Raw genomic sequence first — 24,196 nt, 5'->3', positions numbered from 1 at the left:
CAGCCTTCTCTTCTCCAGGCTCAACAACCCCAACTCTCTCAGCCTGTCCTTGTAGAAGAGGTGCTCCAGCCCTCAGATCATTTTCATGGCCCTCCTCTGGACTTGCTCCAACAGCTCCATGTCCTTCTTGTGCTGAGGGCTCTAGAGCTGGACGCGGTACTCCAGGTGAGGTCTCACCAGAGCAGAGTAGAGGGGCAGAATCACCTCCCTCGACCTGGGTCACCTCACCTCCCTCAGTTTTTTACCATACAATCCTGAAAATATCTGACTCACTAGATTCTAAGAAGTTTCCTTAATTTAAGTTAGGTAAAGAATAAATTCCTTAATTTAATCTACCTGAAACCAGACTAAAGTAATAATAAATATTGACAAGCTGATTTGCTATTTGCTTTAACCATCACTGTTCTGTAAATATACCTAAAAGTCTATTACACGTAGTTTTTATTCTCTTATCAAATTACATTTGCAAAATATTTTTATCTTTCAAAATCAATATTATATTATACAAATGTGAACAACCACCAAAAAGATAAAGCAACCTTGGTAAACATGGAACTACAGGATTAAAGTATTTCTTGAATAAATTCCCCTACTTTTAAGATTTAAGAATTTAGTTTATCCTTCTTATTCCCAATGTTATGTAAAACTCACCTTGTACATTTCTACATTAAAAGTTCTTTTCTGCATACCAGTAGCATCCTCTAAAGGCATTTCGATTAGCAATTTGCTTCCCACTTGCACATCTGAATCAGGTGTATAAGAAGAAATGATCTTCCATTCTTTGCTAGCCTAAAATGTCAAGAGAATGAGGTTACTTGTACGCAGCAATCACTACTGCCCACGTATGCAAATAAGGTCATATCTTGTGACTGACCAACACACCCCCACAAGTGAAGAAGGCTCAGAGGAGATGGGCAGAAAACAAAAATTATCTCAGGGAAGAATGTAAAGAATGACCACCAATTTTCTTCAAGAAAGCTGAACTTCATCTCAATACAAGTGGTATTGGAGGGTAACTTTTGTTTGAGATACACAGCTGTACCAGGCAGTCATCAGGCTGAATAAACAACTTTCCCTGAAATAGCTAGTAGAGAGTAATGTCCTCCTGAGCCAGCCAGACCAACATGGGGGAAATGAATACGTGGCTCAGCCCAGAGTGTGTAAAAACTGAGCAATAAATAAAACAAACCTGGAAGAGTGCAACTGGCTTGAGCTGGCTTCAAGCTACATATTACTTCCCAGCGACTGGGGATGTCCAGCATCATGATGGTGGAGCATATAAGGACTGCTAACGGGAATCATGTTTGTATTGTGATTTTGCTGTATATTGCCATTGTTATATTATGCTTGTCTTGTGATTTCAGGATACTGCTGTATTACTCATCTAAATCCAGATCACATGCAACGCCTAATGTAAATAAGTAAATTTGGTATTAAACATGAAAACCTCCTTGGGTGGAATATACATTTTCAGCTAAACCTGGAGATACACCCCTAGAATGGATAACCCATCTATGGGGAAAAGGAGAAAATCAGGTTACCCTCACTATGGACGAGGCTTCAGGATTAGTCCTAGGGCCGAGGATTCTCCTACAAACCCCAATACTGCAACAGGCAGACTCACTGTGGGGGTGTGCTGTCTGCTGGGCCATGCAGCTCCCTGCCAGCCCAGGGCAGAGTGAAAGATAAATAGTGGTGGAATAATGCTCATGAGCTGCAAACTGCCATGCTAAAATCTGCTAAGACATGTTGGATAGATCTGAGCCTGTAGGTCAGGACGGGCAGCTGCCAAGCTCAGTGAGTTGTAGGCCAGCTGGCCCACAACTCACCGAACCTCGTCCCTCTAGCACCAAGGAGACTTGGAGCAAGCAGGATCCATACAAGCAGAGGCAAGTGGCTGCTGTCCCTTGGTTGGTGCGCGGAAGAGGCAGTTCTCTGAACAGGGCCCAGATCACTTGCCTTGGCAGGAAAAGGCAGTGGATTAAGAAGAGAGCCATTTGGTACATCACCTTTGGCATGCAAGTCATCACTGCTTATGTAAACTGTGACAGGGAGACGGGGGAGGGAGGGGGCAGGCACAGCCATGGACAAAACAAAAGGGTTGAAGCCGTGGAGGTGGACCCACCGGTATCCCATTCAGGCATGTATTCTCACCCTCACTGTGCACAGGCAAGACGGCTGGTCATTCATGTGATGAATGTATTAAGCTCACTGTGCACCACCAGTAATCGCTAGTGCTGGTCTGAGCCAGGGAGTGGAATGTCACTGGCCAACACCCCCCCCCTTGGAAGAAGGCTCAGACATGAGCAAAAAATACTCATGTGGAATATCTAAAAAAGTGTGGTCAGAGAATATTGGACTGACCTATGTACCTCTGACCTACGTACATGTGACGAATTTCTACAAATGTGCACAAACATGCTTAAACATATCTGAAGTGTGGCGGCAGATTGGTGGTGTGCACTCTCATGCCATGTAACAAATGCCAAAGTGCCAGGTCTGATCACACCTTTCTGCAGCTTCCTGATGCCACATAAAACTAACAATCCAGAAAATCATAAGTATATTTTAAGTTGTTATGTTTTCCCCCTTTTTGGTATTTAATAGAAACCTGATTACATAGTGCCAAGTTTCTGACACAAACTCAAAAATAATCATAACAAGGCTGAAATAGTGCTCTTTATTATTATTTTTTTCTATATAAATATATATATACATACACATATAGTTCCGAGCTTTAAGCAACCTGATACAGGTTAACTGTCTTCCTAAGGGGAAAAAAATGAAGGAACGTTTTCTTGCAAAATGTATTTTGAAGTTAAGATTGCAATAAAACATCAGTCAAAACACTCCTAAGCCTGTCATGGATTATAAAATGACAACCAGCTAATGGTATCAGTTTGGTCAACAGCTTGCAGGGTTTTGAGGGTTTGGAGTTCTTCCCTTTTTGAGTCTTCATTCAAACCTGCTTCATGAAACAAGACTCATTTCATATCTCATTTTCAAGGCCAATGACAAGCAAACCCAACAAATTACAAACAGCACACAGCCACATTTGCTGTGTTTACAACAGTTAGTTCACAGATTCAGCTTTTCAAAACTAGAAAACCTCAGGGTGAGCTTCTTTCTTGCCTGCTTGTTTAACTGCTCAAATCAGCTCAATTGCTCATGACTCACAGGAAAATGGAAGAATTAGACGGGAACAGTTCTCCAGGCCTGACATACATTAGTCTAGCTGAGTTAAAATGCTCAACACACTCAACTCCAGATTCTGCTATTAGTTGATTATTTTTCTGACAACAACTTGCATCACCAGAAACATATCAACTTTGAGAAATCTATCATGACAGCCACTATAATACTGTCCCCACATCTCAGTAAGCAAGATTTAAGGTCATTCACCTCAAATTCCTTCCTTCCACCCTCGCCACATAAGGTCTGCTAGCCTCTATGAAGAGTCACCAGTAAGCTGCCCTGTTTTCCTTTATACATCTGTGGTTTTCATCCACCGAAAGCCACATCTGCGACACTGTTTTGAGGGCTAGAGGCAGAGGGCATCTGCAACAGAGATGTTCACACTGAATGTTTAATTGCAGAGCAACTCAGTTGTGAGCATTCTCGAGTCTCTGCAGGCATGTTCAGTAAGGATGCTGCCTACTGCCTGGCTGGGGTGGGGAGGGGGCAGGGGGCTCGGTGATGCTCCAGCAACAACAGTGAGGCTTCTGTGGTCGACAGCTCTTTGCGAGAAGCCTCAGGAACCACAACCCTGCCAGGTCTAGAGTTACAGGAAACTCTGAAGGGGCAGGGTCTGAGCTCCCTGGAGAACCATTAAGGGGGAAAAGGAAGTACATAAAAAGTACAAAACAAAACACCTTCTTCAACCGAGGCCATTCTACAGGCAATGGTCTCCACTATAAAGACCACCCTGTTTCCTGACAACTCCTGAACTAGACCAGATTGAGTTTTCTGGAGCTAAGCTGTGGATAGCTACACCCCCTTCCCTCCCCCCAAACACATACACACAGTATTTGATTCTAAACATAATTGTTTTACTAAGCTTTTAATTTAAAAAAGAAAAATCATTCTGTTTCATTTTGTCTGGGGCTGACAAATGATTTCAAGTCTATGAGCTAGCACACCAAAAAAATCGCACTGTGAACAGAGTGGTGATGCAAAGCAGGGGGTCTAAGGTGTTTTTTGGAACCCAGAACCCCGCTGTAAGATAAAGGGTATGTGAGGGGGATGGAGTGTCTCTCCACCAACTGCTCTGACCTGAACAGGGAACAGCTGGTAGGGACATGCTGTAAGCTAGCGCAGTAGTCTTGACAAGTAGCAGAAGCGTGTGTGTGTGTGCATGCTGTTGTGTGGCAACACAAGGCTCTCCTTTAAATCACAACAGCTAGTCTGAAGGAAAATGCAGCATTAAGGGAAGAGGTGTTAACTCATAAACCTATGAGCTCTGTTTTCTACTGTGATGAAACCAACCATCTTCAGAGAAAACAATGAATCCTTCCCCAGCTGGAAAGCCAATTAGACCACTTGTAAAATCAAGACATTAACAAAAAATGCAGAAAATGGGTAAGAATTAAATACCTCTGAATCTGTGAAAAAGTTGTAAAGGAGTACATCATCAAATTCCAACCCCTTTGCTTCATAAACTGTCAGTACAAGTGCTAAACTGAGTTCCTCAGGTATCTTCTCCTTTGCAGTTTCATTTGCCACTAATACCACCTGTCGTAAAATACATTAATGAAAATAATATATTAGGAAGCAAAAAAAAGATAACAGCCTCATAGAGAGAGCACACAGACATTACGATAATGCAAGAGCTTTCCCCAAACCAGACAGCATTTAACACGGACATTCCAGCACACTCTGCAAAAAAGGCCACAAAGCTGCCACTAGAAGACTGACAAATGCATGGTATGAGAGGACAGTCATAGATCTGGTGTAAGAAAATTTGGAGTTAGAAAGGAATGGGACAGGAAACACCTGATGCAAAAAAGAACAGAAAGAGCCCGACGTGTTAAGAAGAAACACAAACCAACACAATGAAGGTTTCTAAGTTTAAAAACCATAATTTATCAGTGAGATACAAGGGCTTAAAAAAGAAAGTTGTGGGCAGTCCATATAAAATGATGATTTAGCAACAGAGCTGGAAGAATCTGCAAAAAGCCATATACCTAAGAAAAGCAAACCTGATGCGCTCCAAATTCAATGGGTTGTGTTTTCCTTCTGTTGCCCCTCAGCAGAATTGCTAGGTCACTAACACTGCAGGACTCCAAGACCGTAGGTTTTGGTCCATCAAAGAGGCCGCAGTCCTTAGGAAGGCGATCAAAAGATTCTGGGAAATAATGCTGAAGCAAATCAACCACTCCAGATGCTAAACGGAGAATACCTGTAATAACCAGAATACAGATTTTAAACTTCAGTCTGACCGTCTCATACTCTCTCGCAAACACACTTTTAAAAGTTTTTGTTAGAATTTTGAAATCAAGAAATATCATAACAAAAACACTAGCCAGAGAAGAGATAAGCTGTAAGGTCCACTTTATGTTTCCGCCATTTTGAGTGGACCTCAGTCTTGGGTCTGTGAAGATCAGAAACGATGCTACAAAGGCTTAGCAGTGTCCTCACAAAGTGAAGGTCAAATAAGAAACAAATAAGAAAAGCAGAAGTAGTACACCAATGCTGTGAAGTCTAGCGGTTTGGAGATGGGACAACAGAAATGGGTATGATTATTTGTTAAGTTTTCCTTCAAACAAATACAGTCAAAACATGCAGTAAGCATGAGTGTTCAAAAAATGTCAATTTAAAAAATGTTCATTCTTGGTTTTCCAGTTGAGATGTCAAAATACAGAATTTGCATGTCAGAAAAAGCTGACCATCTGATCTCTTAAAAAAACGGCTGGTTAAAGATGCTTTGAATTGGCCAGTAGAAAATTTCAATCATTAGTGACATCTGAAGAGCACAGGATCAGATCATAAACAAATTTGTTACTCTACCTGAATGGGACCTGTAGTTCTGGTACAACTGATATATCCTTTTTGGCTTTCTAACACGCTGCTTCTTGTTCGTGGAGTTCTTGCTTGCGTAATGAAACAGTGACCTCAGATCACTAAACCGAAAAGCAACTCCTTTCATTATGCTCTGGGCAGTATCACCAGTTAGAAACATGGCATTAGGGTCATTGATGCATTTCATTAACAGTGCTAGCTCAGCTTGGGTGAAATCCTGTATCTCATCACCATAAAACTCATGGATGGACCACGGCAGCTCCCTGAGCTTTGAGAGTCTTTGAGATAAATTATACAGCAAATCTTCTTCATCAAAGTAACCTCTCTGTGATCGTATCTGCTGATAAAGACAAAAGAGGTGATAGATTTCACTCCTGTCTTCTGTGAAGTTCGGTGATCTCTTTCGACCTAGTTTTTTGTACTGCTCCTCAGTAAGTTTACCCCCAGAGCAACTCAGTGCCTCAAAAGAGCCTTTCAGAAATGATTTTATTTCTTTCCAAACCAGTGCTGGATTGTACAAGCTTTTACCTTTTACCATTTTTGGCCATATTTCATTTGCAAATACATCGTAAGTCACAAAAGTCCGAGGATCACTTTCCCTAGAGTATGCATCTGCAGCTCCTTCATCATCACCATGTTCTGCTTCAACATTACCTTCTTCATCCTCGTCTTGCCAATTTGGTACCACCAAGTCTTCCTGAGGACTCCAACCAACAATGGTTCTTTTAAGGCTTCCATCTTCGTTTCTCAGAAAAAATGGGTCAGGCATGGATGCATCCAGTAACAGCAACAACTGCTTGGAGGTGACAAACAGTGGAAAATGTTCATCTTTAACATCTTGTAGCCTGTGAACATTTGGCTCCAGAGGCTTGAAGTGACTGGTTACCTTGGAAGACTTGCTAAGTTCAATGAAACTCTTCTGAACTTCTTGGCACAAGACAGGATTTTTTGTCACGAAGATCTGGTGCAGGTGCTCCAGTGTGTTCGATGCTTCTGCACGACACATTTGGTCTTCTTCGTGGTCATCACATGAATTCATTTCCGCACCAGCTGTGCCTGCAGGAACCTTTTCATCCTCGCTGTCCTGGTCTTGCTCATCGCTCACCTGCTCCTCACTTGAATCATCACTGTCCTGTTTTAGTTCACTCTCTTCCTTCTCTAAGCTAGCTTTTTCAACCTCACTGCACTGTCTTTGCTGCCATGTTTGCCTCTCCAGCAGAGGACCATTTGCCAAGGTGGAATTTTCCCAGTATGAATAGAATTTCTTCCAAAGCCTATACAAGCAGCAAGTCGTCTTCCCTGTCCCACTTCGCCCAATTAAAATGATTGGTTCCATGGGCTTTGGATTGAGATCAATTACCGCGTACTCCAACTCCCCAACTCGGAAAGGGTATTCAACAGAGGAATGTACATCATTTATAATGTTAAGCGCCATGTTAGTACTGAAGCTGTGAAATTTCATTATATTGTATTCCAATTCTGCTGCACTGGCTGGAGGGAAATACTCAGGTATGGTATGTTCTTTCGATTTTTCTGCCTCTGTGTCTTCAACATAACAACACGGAATGCGCTTCTGTGCTGTCACATTGTGGTTCTGATGTCCTTTGTTTATGCCCTTGAGCTTTTTCCTCAAGATGCAGGATAAGCCACGGTTGTAGGAAATACATATATTATCTAAGACACGGTTCAGCTTGCAGTGGTCAAGAACAATGGCCCAAATTCTGATTATTTCCGTGTAAACTCTACCCGATCTTTCTGGAAGATTTTTTGTCTGTTCTGCCTCCATAATCTTCTCCGCACTCTCGCTGCAACGAGGAGAAAAGTCAATTGCAAGTTCCCATAGCATTCTTGCACCTTTGCCCAACTTGGCTTCATACAGCTGGATATCAGCTTTCAAGTGTTTCAGTGGCTTCTGAAGGCCCCTAGTCCATTCCCCATTGCCAAGCTGCTTAATTGTCATTATAGTTTTAGTTTTCAGATAATGAGGCACAGCTTTGCTGCCCAACATCTTCAGCATTTCAGGAGTGCACTCTATTTCCCAGGTCATGTTATCAAACTCCTGCACATATGCCTCAATATCCAGAATCTTCCCCTTCTCTTCCTCTGGTTCTTCCTCCTCTCCATTAGGCAGAGCCATACTACATTTCTCTGCTCCTTTCTTTTTCTCCCAATTATCCCCTTTTCCTTCAGGATAAGCTATGCTTCCACAAGGTTGCAAGGACTCACTTTTTCCCTTTTCCAAATTAGTCTGAGCTGAAGATGGCTTTTGTACCAGAGGACAATCCTTTCTTACGGTATCACTCAATTTCAATTGCTGAATTAAAGCTGTGATTGCCTGCACTAGACTTTCCTGCAGTGTTAAAGGGCTCTTTATGCTTTCTGTTTCCTGCTTCACCAACTGATCTTTTTTTGTCTTTACAGAACACAGGGGTTTTGAATCTTTATGTGCTGTGTTGCCAGATGGTGCCTTTAATGAGGACCCAGATGAAGAACGCCCTGTGCTCTTTGGCTGTGAAATCTCAGAGGCTGGAGCGGGCTTAGATGTTTTAACCAACTGCCCTGCCATATCCTGCCGGTACTTCTTTTTCTCCAGTGCAGCATTATTCCAGGCAAGTAGCAGTGGGTCATTTTTTTTAATTCTATGTTTCACATCTCTTCCTAATTTGTTTTTTATATTAAAGTTAATATCAAATTTTGCCAATGAATCTATTATTCTCTTAGCTTGTTTTGAAAATCCTCTCTGAAAAATAATATGCATCACTGTATTTCCATTCTCGTCTTGTATGTTTGGATTAAGATATGGAAAGTCAGAAGGTCTTGAAGCAAAGAGATCAAGTAGATAGTTCAGGATGTTTAAACCAGTGCCATCTGAAAGCAAGAGAACATACAAAAAAATCACTTGCTTTACAAGACTGCTTTGTAGGCCAACAATTTTTAATACTTTTTTTCTGCAGCTATGAAATGAAAATCAGTTTGCTTTCAAAAGAAAAAAATCTACATTTCATGTTTGTAAAACATGCTTATTTGAAATGGCTCAGAACTCAGCTTTTCTAATATCCAGGTAAAACAGCAATGGCAGCAAAGCTTTAAAAATCCCTAGTGCTGCAATTGTTCCTGTAGCATCACTCTAATTCCTTTTTTAACCCCCACGTGCAGACAGATTTGTTCACCTTCCAACATCAGCCCTGACTGCTACCCAAGGTAGGCTGGTGACTCTGGTCATCTGGACAAGCAGCAGCTCTGAGTACTGCTCTGGGGTCATTTGGTTCATTTTAATATGCCACCCAGAAGTAATCTCCTGCAGATAACTGGTTTACTAAAATAACCTGTGGCAAATGCCAATTATTTCCTAATATCTGAGGTCCCTAAAGCAATTTCCTACAAAATAAGATTAGTTCAATACCTCTCCAGGGAAAAAAAAAAAAAAAGAGATATTCTGCAGCTTTCTGGGTTTAATCCAGATAATATATGTGATTTAAACCAGAAAATATATGTGAAACATTTCTTTCCTAAAATTTACAATTGGCAGTATCTATGCTTTTAATCTCTCTAAATGATACTTCATTAATCGATTAAATAGTTCATTAATCTATTATATGAAATGTGTGTGCTTTAAAATTAATAAATTCAGTATTTTTAATTATTTTAATCCTTCAACTCAAAAATGCATTTTTTCTTAATTTAAAATCAAACCTGACTTTGGGGCTTAATTTGATAGTTTATCTGAATTTCTCACATTTTTATGTAAGCCCTACAGTCCTCTCACTCACTCCTCCTCTGAACAAAACTTTGCTTGATTGACAACTGAACAAAAACTGAGAAACAGATTTCAGATGTCACTGTAGGATTTCCTTCCAAGTCTGCTGCCATTGCTCTGCCTTTACCTTTGTTTCTTCCTAGATCCTTCCCGTTTACTTCATTCCCACCTAGTACATATTTTACAGGGTTTCAGAGAGGAGCCTTCCTTTCTAAATCAGCTTGATTAATCAAGAATATGTTCACAAAACAGTAACTGATGGAGACATTACAGCTGCTTGATTCCCATGGTCACCTGAGCCGCCATTAACACTCCTCATAGTCCCAGCCACTGCAACCAGAAAGCAGAACACATCAGCTTAACAAAGACTGGTGTGCATCCTCTGGCCTGCAAACTTTGGGGGCTGAGACACAGTCAAACATCCTGATCTGCTGCCTCTGCTATCACATCAGTACACAGCAGCAGAAGGGGCAGTGGGCCAGAGAGGTAAGAAATAGGGATGTTTTCAACAGTTGCTATGAAAATGAATGGTGCACGTCTGCTAGAGCCCTTTGTGTCCCCTAGGCCCAGGCACACAAAAGCCTTACCTCTATTATTTAAACAGATGGAAACTGCAGCATGCAAAGGAGTATCTCCTTGCGCAATGGAGACATTTCGAGGATCTGCACCTTTGGTCAGCAGCAAATATACCAGTTCAAAATAATTCTTTTCGAGGCATATTTGCAGTGGTATTTCAGAGTTGGTTCCAATCCCATCTGGCAGAGCTGGTGTGAAGGACATGAAAATATCAGGGGTTAAATCTGATACGCCAGATCTGCAAACTACAGAAAGTTCTAAACAGATGAAGGTACATGCCGATTGCTGAGCAGGCAACATTTTAAATTTTTTTGTCAGCTTTTTACAAGTATCTGTTAAAGAGTTATTGACTAAGAAAATCTTCGGAATCTCCTCTGGTATCCCATTGTTGTGATAGGAAGACAGAAAGGCCAGGACATATCTTCTTCAAGTCAGTCACTCACTGACCGAAACAAGAAGCCTCCTTGCACCTCTGGCACTCACAGGCTGCAGCAGGACTGTGTGTCCATAATTTATAGCTAACGTCAAGTTATAAAATGAAATGAAAAATGCTAAGAGTAATCCTAGGAATAAACCTCATGCAAAACAAGAAAAATTATGATGTCCACACTAGCTAAAAAAAGAAAAAGAAGACATCTGGTCATGCCTTTGAAATCACTGAAGTAGTCAATTACTTGTAACATAACAACAGACTGAACCCAAAGACTGTGGGTTACAATTTCTATCAGGATAATATTGTGGCTGAAGACAGAGAAATTAAAACCCAAAGAAACTACAAGGAAAGAAGCAACAATAATCCTTGGCCTTTTACCTTTACCAACCCTGACAGCCAAATTTCATTTGAAAAACATCTTCCATGCCACATAGCCTTACGAGCTTCCCCATGTCGCATGCAGTGGATGCAGCCAATGGACTGCACTCCAACAAGCACTTATACAGAGCCACAAAAAACACGTGTTGGTATTTCTGAAACTATGTTGCTCCAAACATGCCAAATGAAATATCGGACCTCTTATAACACATTAATAATAACACAGTTTTTCACCTCCTTGTTCAATCAAGCATCTTATGAGATGCACTTGCTTATCCGATCTGTCACACTGTTGGATAACGTTGCCGATGTCAACATCTGAAAGACTGCAGTTTTTGAAGAGTCCTCCACCTGACGTGTCTTCCCCACTGGCTTTCCCTGTTAGCAGCAGCAAAACTTTATGCCACATTTGCTTCTCCAGCAACTGTTTTATGAAGCTGTTAGCACAGTCATGGGAGATGTTGCAAACTACCCCTTCAGGGATTTCTGCAAGACAGTCAAGACAACATAACTCACTCAAACCGCATAATAAAATCACTGTAAACTAATTTCAGAATAATGAACTCATTAAATTGAAAGTACAGAACAGCAAAATGCAATGCTTTCATCTTTTTGTCCTGATGCTGACAGCCAAGTAAGTTTGAACATTTTGATTTCATCATGCTGAAATTTTGTGCATATTCCAGTGGTTCTACGTGCAAAACACAACAGTAAAAATAAGCAAAAGCACAGTGGTCCAGTAATACCAGTTGCAGAAACAGGGCAGGGAAGGAAGGGTAAGAGAGCAAAAACTATATGTTAGCATCAAACACATTTTTCACAGCGATTAAGTTTTGTGAAAGGGAGAAATGGGAACTCGCTGTACCTTTCACAGAAGACAGCAGTTTCAGAAATCGCTTAACTGCATCTTCCTTCAATACATTTTTATTATGTGCTCCATTTTCAAACTTGTAGAACTGGACAAACTGTTCTAGAACATCCAGGAGAGAATCTGTATCAGCTGTGGCTCTGCTTTCATTCCCACCTGCAAAACATTACAGAAATTGAAAATCCAGTTCCTTGCTGGCATGTTTTCAGGGCAGGACTGTAATATGTTACGTCTCAGGGCTCTAAGAAATGTGTAGTAGCAGGTTAAAATCATGTGGCTGAAACTCCTACTGCCAAAGCCAGTGCTGTGATGGACTTCATATCCCAAAGGATATTTGATACACTCTTTACCATAATACACTAAGCTGAAAATTGTAATAGTTCACAAGTTGATCTGCATGCAGGCGGGCCACTGCTGCCTTGCAGTGATATCATTATTCAGAATTTTTAGAGTAGATGACTAAAAACAGTAATGTTTTCAGCATAGTTTTAATCAGGTATCCTGACTGTCCTGGTTTCAGCTGGGATAGAGTTAATTTTCTTCCTAGTAGCTGGTATAGTGCTGTGTTTTGGATTCAGTATGAGAATAACATTGATAACACACTGATGTTTTAGTTGTTGCTAAGTCATGTTTACACCAGTCAAGGACTTTTCGGCTTCCCATGCTCTGCCAGGTGCACAAGAAGCTGGGAGGGGGCACAGCCAGGACAACTGACCCAAACTGGCCAAAGGGCTATTCCATACCATATGACATCATGCTCAGTATATAAACTGGGGGAGTTGGCTGGGGGGCAGCGATCGCTGCTCAGGGACTGGCTGGGCATCAGTCAGCGGGTGGTGAGCAGTTGCATCACTTGGGTTTTTGTTGTTTTTCCCTAGGTTTTGTTCCTCTCTCTCTCTCTCTGTTTTCCCTTTCATTACAATTTACTATTTTTGTTTTTGTTATTATTACTATTATTGTTTTATTTTATTCCAATTATTAAACTGTTCTTATCTCAGCCCATGAGTTTTCTTACTTTTGCTCTTCAGATTCTCTCCCCTATCCCACTGGGGTGGAGGGGGGGAGGGTGAGCAAGCAGCTGTGTAGTGCTTAGTTGCCAAGTGAAGCTAAACCATGACAGTGAGCTTGTCTGATTCCTCAGTGGCATTTAGGAAATACAGCCATAAAATAATTTGTCCTCTTAAAAGAAGAAAAATAAAAATAAAAAAAAACAAAACCAAAAAACCACCCACCACACCAAAATCATACCTACAAGTTTAAGAGATACTTAGGTAATGGGCAATGGCAGATTTTAAATTACGTCCTAATAAATGCCCTTAAATTAAAACTGAAAGACTTGGCCTGACTTTCCTAAAAGCTTTGTGGAATTCAAGTACATCAAAGATCAAACATGACAGTAGCTTTATCCCTTAGGACAAAGAGACAGACAAGGTTGGTCATCTTTTTAGCAACCAGGATTAACCTCAGACTGTTATCTGTAAAGCAGTGGCTTATTCTCCAGCCTCTCATTTTGCACTAAGCCTAGAAAACTCTTGGGGGCTGTGCATTGGCAAAAAAACCCATCTGACCACAAAAGACAGCCTGAGCTACCTGGAACACCAACCAAAGCCATTACCACCACAGGGGGACTGGTGTTAACCTCCTAACTGAGAACCAATGGGCTAAGACCTTCTCCAGAGCAGGGCAGGAGATCTCTACAGTAAAGAAAGAGGAACTGTGGGAATCTGCTTGCCAGGACCCATAAGATGGTAATGCAATGAAATCTGGTGCTTTCCAGCAAACTTATATGCAATACACACATGAAACTGGGGATGTACCCTAAAAACTTTGCTTTTTGCCAAGTTTGATTTGCCTGTGCAGTCTTTTGCTCCATCTGTGCTTTGAGATCTGCACAACATGAGCAAGTTCTGGTTTGAAAAGGTTATGCTTCGGGCTAATACAGTAATAATGCTAATACAGGTGTTACCTTAAAGTTTTGGTTGGTTAGTGCCAAGGAAAACAACCAGATCAGGCACCAATCCATCTCAGAAAGACTGTACTGAGGAAATGCTTTCAAGATGAACAATGTCCATGCTTGGGACTTATTTTTAAACAGCAGTCTGAACCATGGCTTGAAAAGATCAGCTGCAGGATCCACCTCTTGAATTTCTGAACCTGAGTCCTGCAGGAACATCTTGCCTCACCAGCCAATCCATCAGTTCTCATGTGGATACTCACAAGAGCTTCTCCGAATGGCCTCCTATGAGTGGATCCTCTGCTGGAAATGTCTGTGGCCTACTACAGTCTCCTTCAGAGCTAGGATGTAAGTAGCAACCAAGCTGTAGTGCCATGCTGCCAAGAAGGTGCATCCTGCAGAGACCCTCCAGTCCTGAGGGTAGACAGCTCCCAATCTCCTGCTCCCACTAGCATCTCTCTGACCATACTGCAGTACAGGCAGCTCAGGCTTGCTCCATTTGTTACGGCAGACAAGAAGCTATATAAGGGCTAGCCAGTCTCGATACTGTCACACTGGGGTGGTATTGTACAATTTGTATGTTTTCTCATTCTCATTTGTTGGCGTGGAAGAGGAAATTCCCATTATTTGGGCAATCACACTTGATACATTAGTTTCCAGAATGGAAAATGATAAAAAACCTGACAAGGCAGAATCCTTTTCAGAACTGACAGGCTATTATAAAAAAGCAGACTGGAAATCAGTTTATCACCCCAGTTCATGAAATTTCATATTAGCACTGGGGCAATTAAGATTTGTCTTTCTGTATGACAACAGGTCCTTTGCAAACTGCCTAGAAATATCATACCATACTCCAAGAGTGTAACTAAATTTTAGTTCCCCTGCTTTGGTTATGAGAAGCTCTCGTAGTTTTAGTCTGATAGTGTAGTGTGCTCTGCTACTCATTTCCCTAAACACGTGCAGAGGTTAAAATTTTCCAGGTAATACAGGAGTTTTATCTGCATATCACCAACATAGATCAAAGATGGCTAAAACTTTGTGAACAAAGAGCTCTTACTAAAATGTTATTTTGTTTTTAAAAACGTCAGCAACTTTTCACTCATTCTCATAATTTCAGAGCTTCCCTTTTTTTTTTTCAGTATTTTTGTTATTAAAAGCATTTTAAATATGCCACCAATACTTCAATAAAACGTTTCATTTTCCAAAAACTAAAGTGAACGTAAAAGGTTAAAACTGAAAAAGCATCAAAAAAAAAAGCAGTTTCTATGGTGGGGGGAGCCTCATGTTAAGGGTGAGGAAAAAAACAGTGCCTTATAGTAACTCAGAGCAACTTGTAGTTACTTATTGCATGATATACTGAGAACATCAGTTGGACAGCAGTCACCTTCAGGCAAGGACAAAACATTCATCATTGACTGATAAGACATCAGGGTGACAACTCATAGGAAAAGTTACATAAAAACCACCTAGTATTACCAAGTACAAATAAAACAATTTTGTATCTAAAGGATGCAATTTTAAAACAGGAAAAGCACATGGTCCATGTAGTACCTGTCTGTTTCTCAGAGGAAGTGTGTTTCTCAATGTGATTGCTGACTGCTTTTACAGCATCGAAGTTTTTGTTCTTTTTCAAGATATCTATGACATATCTTGACCGCGCATCTGGAACAGTGGGATCAACCCCAAAATTCAGGAGCATGATCACATCTTCAGTTTGGCCTAAAACATTACATGAATAAACATTAGAGGAACAATAATTCTCATTGTTCAGGGGTTTTGTTCTGTTTTCCTCTGTATTTTTAATTTCCTGGCACAATTTCTAGCATAATTTTAATTAAAAAAAAAAAAATCTAAATTTTCCCAGTGTCATAAGAATTAGGTATTGTTAGGTATTTTTCCCCAAAAGAGACCCCTTCAAAAAAATTAAAACTCTATCGTCATTATTATTAATTGGGAAATGGGAGTACAGAAACAGAAAGTGACTGGGTGCCTCATGAGCATCTCACTGGCCAGAGGCAGTATGTCGAATTCACCTCCTCCCGTATGCCCCAACCCTGTTCTCCAGGCTCTAGGCAAACTGCTCTGTACATAAAGAAAAAACAAACCAAGGGATTTTGCTACTGTTTGGAAGGTGACTCAATAAACCAGAATATTTCACATATTCAGGCATGAATATACACAGCTAAGCACTGAGTTTCTTTCCTATGCAACATAAAACACATGATTTTCTTGGTAATAAGCCTCATAATAAAGATGTCGAGTTTGACTAACAGTAGGTACCATTGCTTTGAACAGAAATTACTATCCTCTATAGCATTTCACAACAAGTCACAACAAGTATTACCGATCACACATAAACACAATAAATGTAGTGGTGATTTAAAGCCTTAACACAGTATCTAATATTCTGGAAGATGACATGCTCCCTTCTTAGTATGTCACACTGCACTACCAGGGGAAACTTTACAGCCCTGCAAGCAGCTGCCTGTACTCCTCTTGCCTCAAAGAGGCACATTTGCTATAAACCGTGCCCTGAGAACAGCTGGGAGAGTACAGGAGCACCAACCCACCAAGTCACACAAGAGAAGACTGAGCGACGGTGAGCAAGTAAGTGTTAGACCACCACACTTCCCCCAGGCACACCACCATAGCACACAGCCTCTGTTACTGCATGTGCCAAAGGCAAAACCTAGATGAGGAAAAAATCATGCTGGCTAACACAAATGTCTTGCTTTGGTTGTCTAAGCCTTACCATTCAAGCTATTTTAGGGATTATTTTTTGTTAACAGATGGGTGCAAGGGTTTATTTTATATATATATATTTATATATATTTATAAATATAGGCTATATATAATATATATACTATATAAATATAAATAAATAAACTTTATTAAGTAAATGTATACTTTAAATAAATATATTCCATAGAGAATATACATACTATATAACCTTACATATATGTACTATTTATTATGTATTATATATTTATATGTTGTATACATATAAATATATATATATAATGTAAATAAATATATACATATAAAAATGTATACTCTCTATATAATATATACTACATAAATATAATTATAAATACATACAGTTAAATAAATAAATAAATAACCAAACAGTCTCTTCTGGAAATGCGAGAGTCATTTAGCAACAGATAGAACTGCTGCAAAAGACGTGTTACACCGTTCCAGAAAATGAAATTATTTAGATATAGGTTGTGTGTATTTCACTCATACTATTAACGAGAACCACCAGAATGTCATCGCGTTTAATGACCTAAGTCTGGTGTTATCTTGGCATTGATGCTCATTTCCTGTTGCCACCTAGTGGGCAGAGTAAGAAATACAAGAAAAAAAGTCAGGCGAAAGTTAACATAGAAGAAACCCCACAAAAAACGTAAAGGAAAACACTTCATTTTCTTCCTCTGAGAAGGTACACTGTTATTTAGGTTTTAAATCTTCACCTATTTAAAAGAACAGGATATGTCTCCAGGTGGTCTAATATGATTTTAAGGGCACATCAAACTTTAAAAGGTAACTTCTATGATTCTAAAAACTGCAGCATACTTGTGGGAAAATCATAACCAGTCAAACAAAAGAGCAAAGAAAATGGTCACAAATCAGGTATACAAATTTAAAAGGGAATTGTTGAAATGTTTAAATATTAGTTACCATTACAAAGTCTACGTTCAGATAACAGAACTTTCTCATTTTCTTCCTTAGCATGAAATAGTAAACACCAGGGTCTGAAATTTTCTTCCATTATTCATTTTTCCATATGAAAACAAAACACCACACACACAAAAAAAAGAATTGTATTTACTGCGTTTCTGGGAATATTCACTGGAAGATGCCACAATATGCAGGAGAGTGCATCCATCTCTGTCTTGCTCGTTGATCCTATCCTTCAAGTCTGGCCTCTGAGCCAGTAACCACCTGAAGAGATGGTTCTTTCCTGAAATGATCAAAACACCCCGCTTGTTATAAATGGTAAACAGAGATACAGCAGAAACAGATCCTGTTTTTTTTCCCCTATGGAGTGGCAAGATGCATCTGTATGAAACCTTTTCCCGAACACACAGAGTAGGAGAGGGGAGAAACCTGTAAATGAAATCATGGTAAGAGCCAGCTGCATTGTGGGAGACATGATGCTATGTTCTCCCTGATTCGCAGCATGTGCAACTTTGAGGTTGACTCATGACTCTTTAGCACATACAGAAACTGTTGCACCACACTGAGGTTGCAGGAAGAAATACTGTCTTTTTTTCAAAGCTGATATATTCAGGTTCTGAAAGACCCACATCAATCATACTTCCACTTCAAACCACGGAAGAGAACCACCATATTAGGTTCATACCACTATCAGGCACAGATGATCAAAGAGAGTGTTTACAACATTTCTTAAATAGTGCCTAATTGGCACATGCAAGGTTATACCTAGATGATCTCATCTCACTAGTTTAAAAAAAAAAAAATTAAAAAGCTCTATCTGTCAGTTCTCTGATGAAGGCCACCATCATTTCATTTTAGCTGTGGATGTCACTCACTTGCTTTGATACACAGTCTGATAACAGCATGAAGCAGATACACTCCGATGGTTTCAACTTTCGCCCCAATGGAAATTAGCCACTTGACTAACTCCGCTACTTCTTTCATCTTCTCACCATGCCCGTACAACTCAGAAGTCTGATAACAAAGAGAACAATTACAACACATTATTTTACACACACAAAAGGCATTTCTTTTTTAATCCTATTTCCGTGTTTTTTATGACAAGAATCAGCAGAATAGCAATCAAGCCATATCCACTGTAAAATGAAACATTTATTATATATGTAACAATTCCAGTAGAAGCTCAAAACAAATACTTTTCTCCTACGAGATGTTCATGAATCTTAAAAGAATCTCGTCCTGCTCTGATGAGCACTGACCCTTAGGTCTACTTTATAATACGTATTTCTGTATTTCTTCTCTGTAATTGACTGCAACTTTCTGCCTGACACTTGTCTATTAAATGTTACTGTATCTCATTGCAAATATCGCTGTAATTGGATACTGTGCCTTTTAAGCTTGGATGAAGCAGCTTATGCAGGCAGTTACCCCAAAGCAAGAAAAGGCTGGAGAAATACTTTAAACTGGGAAAAGTGGGTTAGAGACTGGGGGAAGGAGGCTTAGGGAACTCAGGTAACTAGTCCTTTTACAGCTCAGGAACCCCATGGATGGAGAGCAGGACAAAGCTCTACTCTCATCCAGCTCAGGAAGCATCTGGTGTTACTAAGACAACAATGATAACACAGACTGCTCACGCAAAGAAAAGGTGTTAGGCCTTAGGAGACACATTTTTGGCCAGATAAATTCTTAGAAGGTGATCTGATAAAAGTATGGAATTTACAGGGAAGTTTACAGACCAAGACTGAAAGCACACAGCCTGAGCAGGAGGCAGCTGAACTGAAAAAGGATGTTCCAGCAAGGACTTAATGAACACGAAGTACAGTCTACAAGGGGTACAGCAATAGGGGGAACCCTGGAGATGGGCACAGGAAGCTCAGATGGAAATTGAGACAATATGCCAGAAGGATCAAGACATGACGGGATGCTCGGAAACAGTATTCAGACATAATTTCTCCATTTGTGCCAGTCATCTTTTTAAATAGCAGTCTTCACACATGCTTCTAACATCCACAAATAAATCTTTTTTTCTAACACCTCATGCCAAATTTTGACTGGCAAGAATTACTGTTTGTGCAGTTACAAAATCAAAATACAACAAATTACAGGGAGTATGTAGTGGCAGCAGGGGAAGTTTGAGTTGTCAGAAAGCCACATTGTCTAATTTTTGCAAAAGAGAAGCAGTGCTTAGGGATCTTTCATCTTGATTCTTTCAGTCTTCCATATGTACAACAAAGCCACTAGAATAGTGAAGACTGGTGGGGCAAATTCAGCAGCGAAGGACATACTATTTTGCAAACGCAACCCACTTTTATCCTCCTCTCTCAATGAAGCATTTTGATTTGCTTGCCTAGGAAGGATGATTTTTTTGCTAAGACACCCTATGTGTTTCCTCTACTGCACTGCCATGCTTTACTGTCAGTACGAGGAGCACGTTCACCCCTTGCAGGACTGCTTTGCTGCTGTGACCCAGGCCAGGGTGCTGCTAAGAGATGCAAACCACGGCAGCGGCAGCGGGCACCTTTGACTGGGAGCTGCTTTAATCCGAGGCTCTCATGCCTTGTTCCCAACACAGCTATGCTGCTCTAGTACCACAGCCCTGCTGCTGCCTGGCCATGGGCCTGGCTGATCCAGGACTGAACCCTGACCCACCCTCCCTTCCTGCAAAAAACTGAGCAAACACATGAGGGATGATGGTGGGTAGCATGAAGTCCCATATGAGCTACTCCGCTGGCATACCTGCGTACCTGCCTAATGATAGCTAACCAAGGCATGCTTGCACATTCATCCACTAAGTCTTCTGCTATCACTATAAACAAGCCTATGAATAGATGTCCATTTATTTCCTTTGCATTACCTTTCTTTTTCAGAATTACTCCCGCTCACTGTCAGGCACCTAACTGAAATACATTTATGGAAAAAGCCCCAACTTGAAATGATTATGACAGAAGTACCACAAGCACTGTAACAGCCAAATAGCAAATTCTGGCATATTCCATCAATATGCCCTAAACTGTTAATTTGCCAGCCCGTAAATGCCAAGCAAATGTACTGTGTAGCCTACAGTTAACATCTTCTAAAGCTTCCATCAGGAAAACCACAGTGCTGTAAGAAATCTAGTATACTTCAGCATAAAGCCTAATGGAATTTTTCAATGAATATGTAACCATATCTTTTAAAAGTAGGTTACATACTGCAGAACTATAGTTAATTAACTTATACACACAAGGAAATGGAAAAATAAAACAAAAAAAATGCATACAGAGAAGAATTTTTTAATGGTCCATAAGAGATTATTTACTCAACTGCAATTGAAACAGACTGGGCATCCACTGTGTGGTAACAGACACATACACTGTGAGGTGCCTTTAGAAAGTTGGTATGTTACTGCTACGGACACCAGCTGTTCCTGAGTGGCAGAGCTGGTGAACTCCCAGCAGCTCCTGGCTCACAGTCGGCCTTCGGCTACCCCCTGGTTCCAAAGGGGCCAGAAGCAATGACTGTACACCCCTTCATGCATTCAAAGCATTTTGGCAGGATACCCATGCACAAAGGCAGAGACAAGCAGCAGTGAGCCCTACAAGGCCACCACAGCGATGTGGGCAGCAGAGGCTCTGGGGTGTACCAGCGTGCACAGCATGGCACGTGAACCAGGCAGGCACAGCCAGCCAGCAGCAGTCAAAGTATGCGTGAGCATGGCAGTTTATGACAGCTGCAAGATTTTATTTTATCCTGCCAGCATAGAGAGCTTTGGAAGTTCTCAAATGCTGCAGAACATAAGGTATCACAAGATAAATAAAAGGGCAAGTTTCAGAAGAGCAACATAAAGATAAAATTCTGCTGTCTGCAGGTGCCATCATCTCAGTGAAAGGCATCAGGAATTGTGGCTACTTGGTCTACGACTACGTGTTTCCATCTTGCCAAAATCCTCTAAGTCATTTGGAAAGTGTCAAAGCCTGTAGGGAGAATGTTTAGCAGTTGCGGCCTAGGTATAAGGCAACCTACCAAAAATTTGGGGCATTGAGGGAAGGGAAAATTCTAAAACTGCACCCAGCTCAACGCTCTTTAATCATACTCAGCACCATGAAGCAGTCCACAGACAGGCTAGCAAAGTATAAGAATACCCTATCCCAGGGATATCATAAATTGTCCTGGTTGGAAAACATATCCAACTTAACTGATGTCAGACATTTTTCAGCATTAAATTCTCAGGTTCCAAGCATGGCATGAATAGCTTGCTGTGCTTGAGAGGAAGATGGTTTACTTTGATCAAATTAAAGGAAACACTAAATTACATACAGAAGTTATGCAAATTAAGGATTTTTTAATGTTCAAATGAAAAGGGACAAAATAGGTGATTTAATATAATCATACAAAATCCATGTATTATTTTCCATTTTATTTTATTTTGATCTGTTTTAGCCTTGCAAACAAGATGGAAAATCTTTCACTAAAGTGAACAGGAATAAAAGAAAGACAAAAGAAAAAAAAAAGGATGCTACTTTACCTCAAAGAGATTCTTCAGTGATAACTGGTTGACTCTGAGATTGGTGGGCAACTCTTTCTTCTCAGTCAACAACAACAGACAAGACTGAAAAAAAATATTAGTGATCTTATAAGCACACTTAGAAACTTTGGTTTTCACTGCCTTATCAGATCTCATAGGAAAGCAATTGAGGGCTAACAACATTTCAGATCTTTTTTTAAGATCGTAAGATTACTGAATCTCCCTTTCCATTTATCAACTGAATGAATGTAATATACACTGGACTGTGAGAAGCTATGATCAATGAAAGGTTCCTCAGAAATACAAAACATGTAGAAAGGTCAGGCCCTAAAAGTCTCTCCAATACACCTTGGAAGTGACCCTTTGCTTTAGCAGTGGACCTTTACATTCATGGGGATGAGACTCCCCAGCTACACCAACATCCTGAGGCAGAAAGCAAGAAATGCACACTGTATCTTTTTCCATTTTCTCAGTTTCCCTAAAAACTTTACCTTGCTCCTTGAAAACCCACCTAGCTTCACCAGAGGACAAGGGAAGAACTACGGATGTCATCTACCTGGACTTCTGTGAGGCCTCTGATACAGTCCCCCACAATATTCTTAGCTCTAAAATGGAGAGATATGGGTTTGATGGATGGACTGTTGGATGGATAAGGAATTAGCTGGATGGCTGCATCCAAAGAGTTATAGTCAATGGCTTGCTGTCCAAGTGGAAACCAGTAACAAGTGGTGTCCCTCAAGGGTCCGTACTGAGACCAGCACTATTTAGTATCTTCAGTAACACAGACAGTGGGATTGTGTGGTGCACTCAATTGCTCAGCAAGCTTGCAGATGGCACTAAGCTGAGTGATGCAGTTGATAGGCTTGAGGGAAGGGATGCCATCCAGAGGGACCTTGACAGACTTGAGGAGCGGGCCCATGCAAACCTCATGAAGTTCAACAAGGCCAAGTGCAAGCTCCTGCACCTGGGTCAGGGCAATCCTCAGTATCAATACAGGCTGGGGGATGAAGTGATTGAGAGCAGCCCTGTGGAGAAGGACTTGGGGATACTGGTGGATGAAAAATTGGGTATGAGCCGGCAATGTGTGCTTCTAGCCCAGAAAGCCAATTGCATCCTGGGCTGCATCAAAAGAAGCGTGGCCAGCAGGTCGAGGGAGGTGACTCTCCCCCTCTACTCTGCTCTGGTGAGACTCCACCTCGAGTACTGCGTCCAGCTCTGGAACAGGTTGCCCAGAGAAGATGTGGGTGCCCCATCATTGGAAGTATTCAAGGTCAGGTTGGACAGGGCTTTAAGCAACCTGATCTAGTGAAAAATGTCCCTGCCCACAGCAGGGAGGTTGGATGGGGGAATGTGGGGCTGTGGTCAGGCCATAGCAGTCCCTCTCTGTCACTGCATCCTCCTTATGCTTCTCCCCTGCTCCAGCGTGGGTTCCTGTCAGGAGCCTGCTCCTGCATGGTCTCTCCGCAGGCTGCAAGGGAACTCCTGCTCCATGCCTGGAGCACTTCCTCCCTCTCCTTCCTCTCCTTCTCCAACTGTGGTGCTCACAGGGCTGCTTCTCACTTTTTTCCCCTCACTCTGCCAGGCAGCGTTTTGCCCTTTCTTAAACATACTTTCCCCAAGAGGCCTCCCTCTTGGCTGAGAGGCTCAGCCATGCCCTGCAGTGGGCCTGCTGGATCCGGATGGAACCGGCCATGTCTGGCACGGGGCAGCCCCGGCCTCTCCTCACAGAGGCCCCTGCAGCCCCCACTGCCAGCACCTCGCCACCAACACCCAAGTAATTGTGACAACAATCAATTTCTTATACAGTCACCATAGAAAAGAGGATTAAAATAATTTCAGGTGATTCACCTTCTGATTTTTCTAAATGATCTGGTTTTGTTTAATAACCACGTACTTCCACTGAGATGCTCCTTTATTTGTGGGTCTTTCACAGACAGCTTCAGAAGTCCAGCTTGTTATGCAGAAGGAAAAGTAAAAGGGACCACAAAGAAACATGGATTTTTTTTTTCCTCTAATTTCTTTCAAGA

At 41.1% G+C, this 24,196-nt stretch overlaps 1 protein-coding gene across 1 annotated transcript in view; it reads right to left on the bottom strand.

Annotated features, from left to right (window-relative positions):
* Window positions 1–24,196, bottom strand: part of TRANK1 (tetratricopeptide repeat and ankyrin repeat containing 1) — a 60,324-nt gene that overhangs the window by 17,857 nt on the left and 18,271 nt on the right. Inside the window, exons 6-16 of the mRNA XM_072853694.1 lie at window positions 22,170–22,253; window positions 18,541–18,679; window positions 17,817–17,948; window positions 15,536–15,703; window positions 12,028–12,186; window positions 11,397–11,648; window positions 10,363–10,539; window positions 6,007–8,886; window positions 5,199–5,398; window positions 4,594–4,731; window positions 652–789 (exon numbers count right to left, since the gene is read on the bottom strand). Of these exons, the coding sequence (XP_072709795.1) occupies window positions 652–789; window positions 4,594–4,731; window positions 5,199–5,398; window positions 6,007–8,886; window positions 10,363–10,539; window positions 11,397–11,648; window positions 12,028–12,186; window positions 15,536–15,703; window positions 17,817–17,948; window positions 18,541–18,679; window positions 22,170–22,253 (4,467 nt within the window). The remainder of the gene's footprint in view (window positions 1–651; window positions 790–4,593; window positions 4,732–5,198; window positions 5,399–6,006; window positions 8,887–10,362; window positions 10,540–11,396; window positions 11,649–12,027; window positions 12,187–15,535; window positions 15,704–17,816; window positions 17,949–18,540; window positions 18,680–22,169; window positions 22,254–24,196) is intronic.

Source organism: Ciconia boyciana, chromosome 2, assembly GCF_034638445.1.
Source record: "Ciconia boyciana chromosome 2, ASM3463844v1, whole genome shotgun sequence".
NCBI lineage: Eukaryota > Metazoa > Chordata > Aves > Ciconiiformes > Ciconiidae > Ciconia > Ciconia boyciana.
Note: the sequence above shows the minus strand (reverse complement) of the source record. Positions and strands in the feature narration are given on the sequence as shown.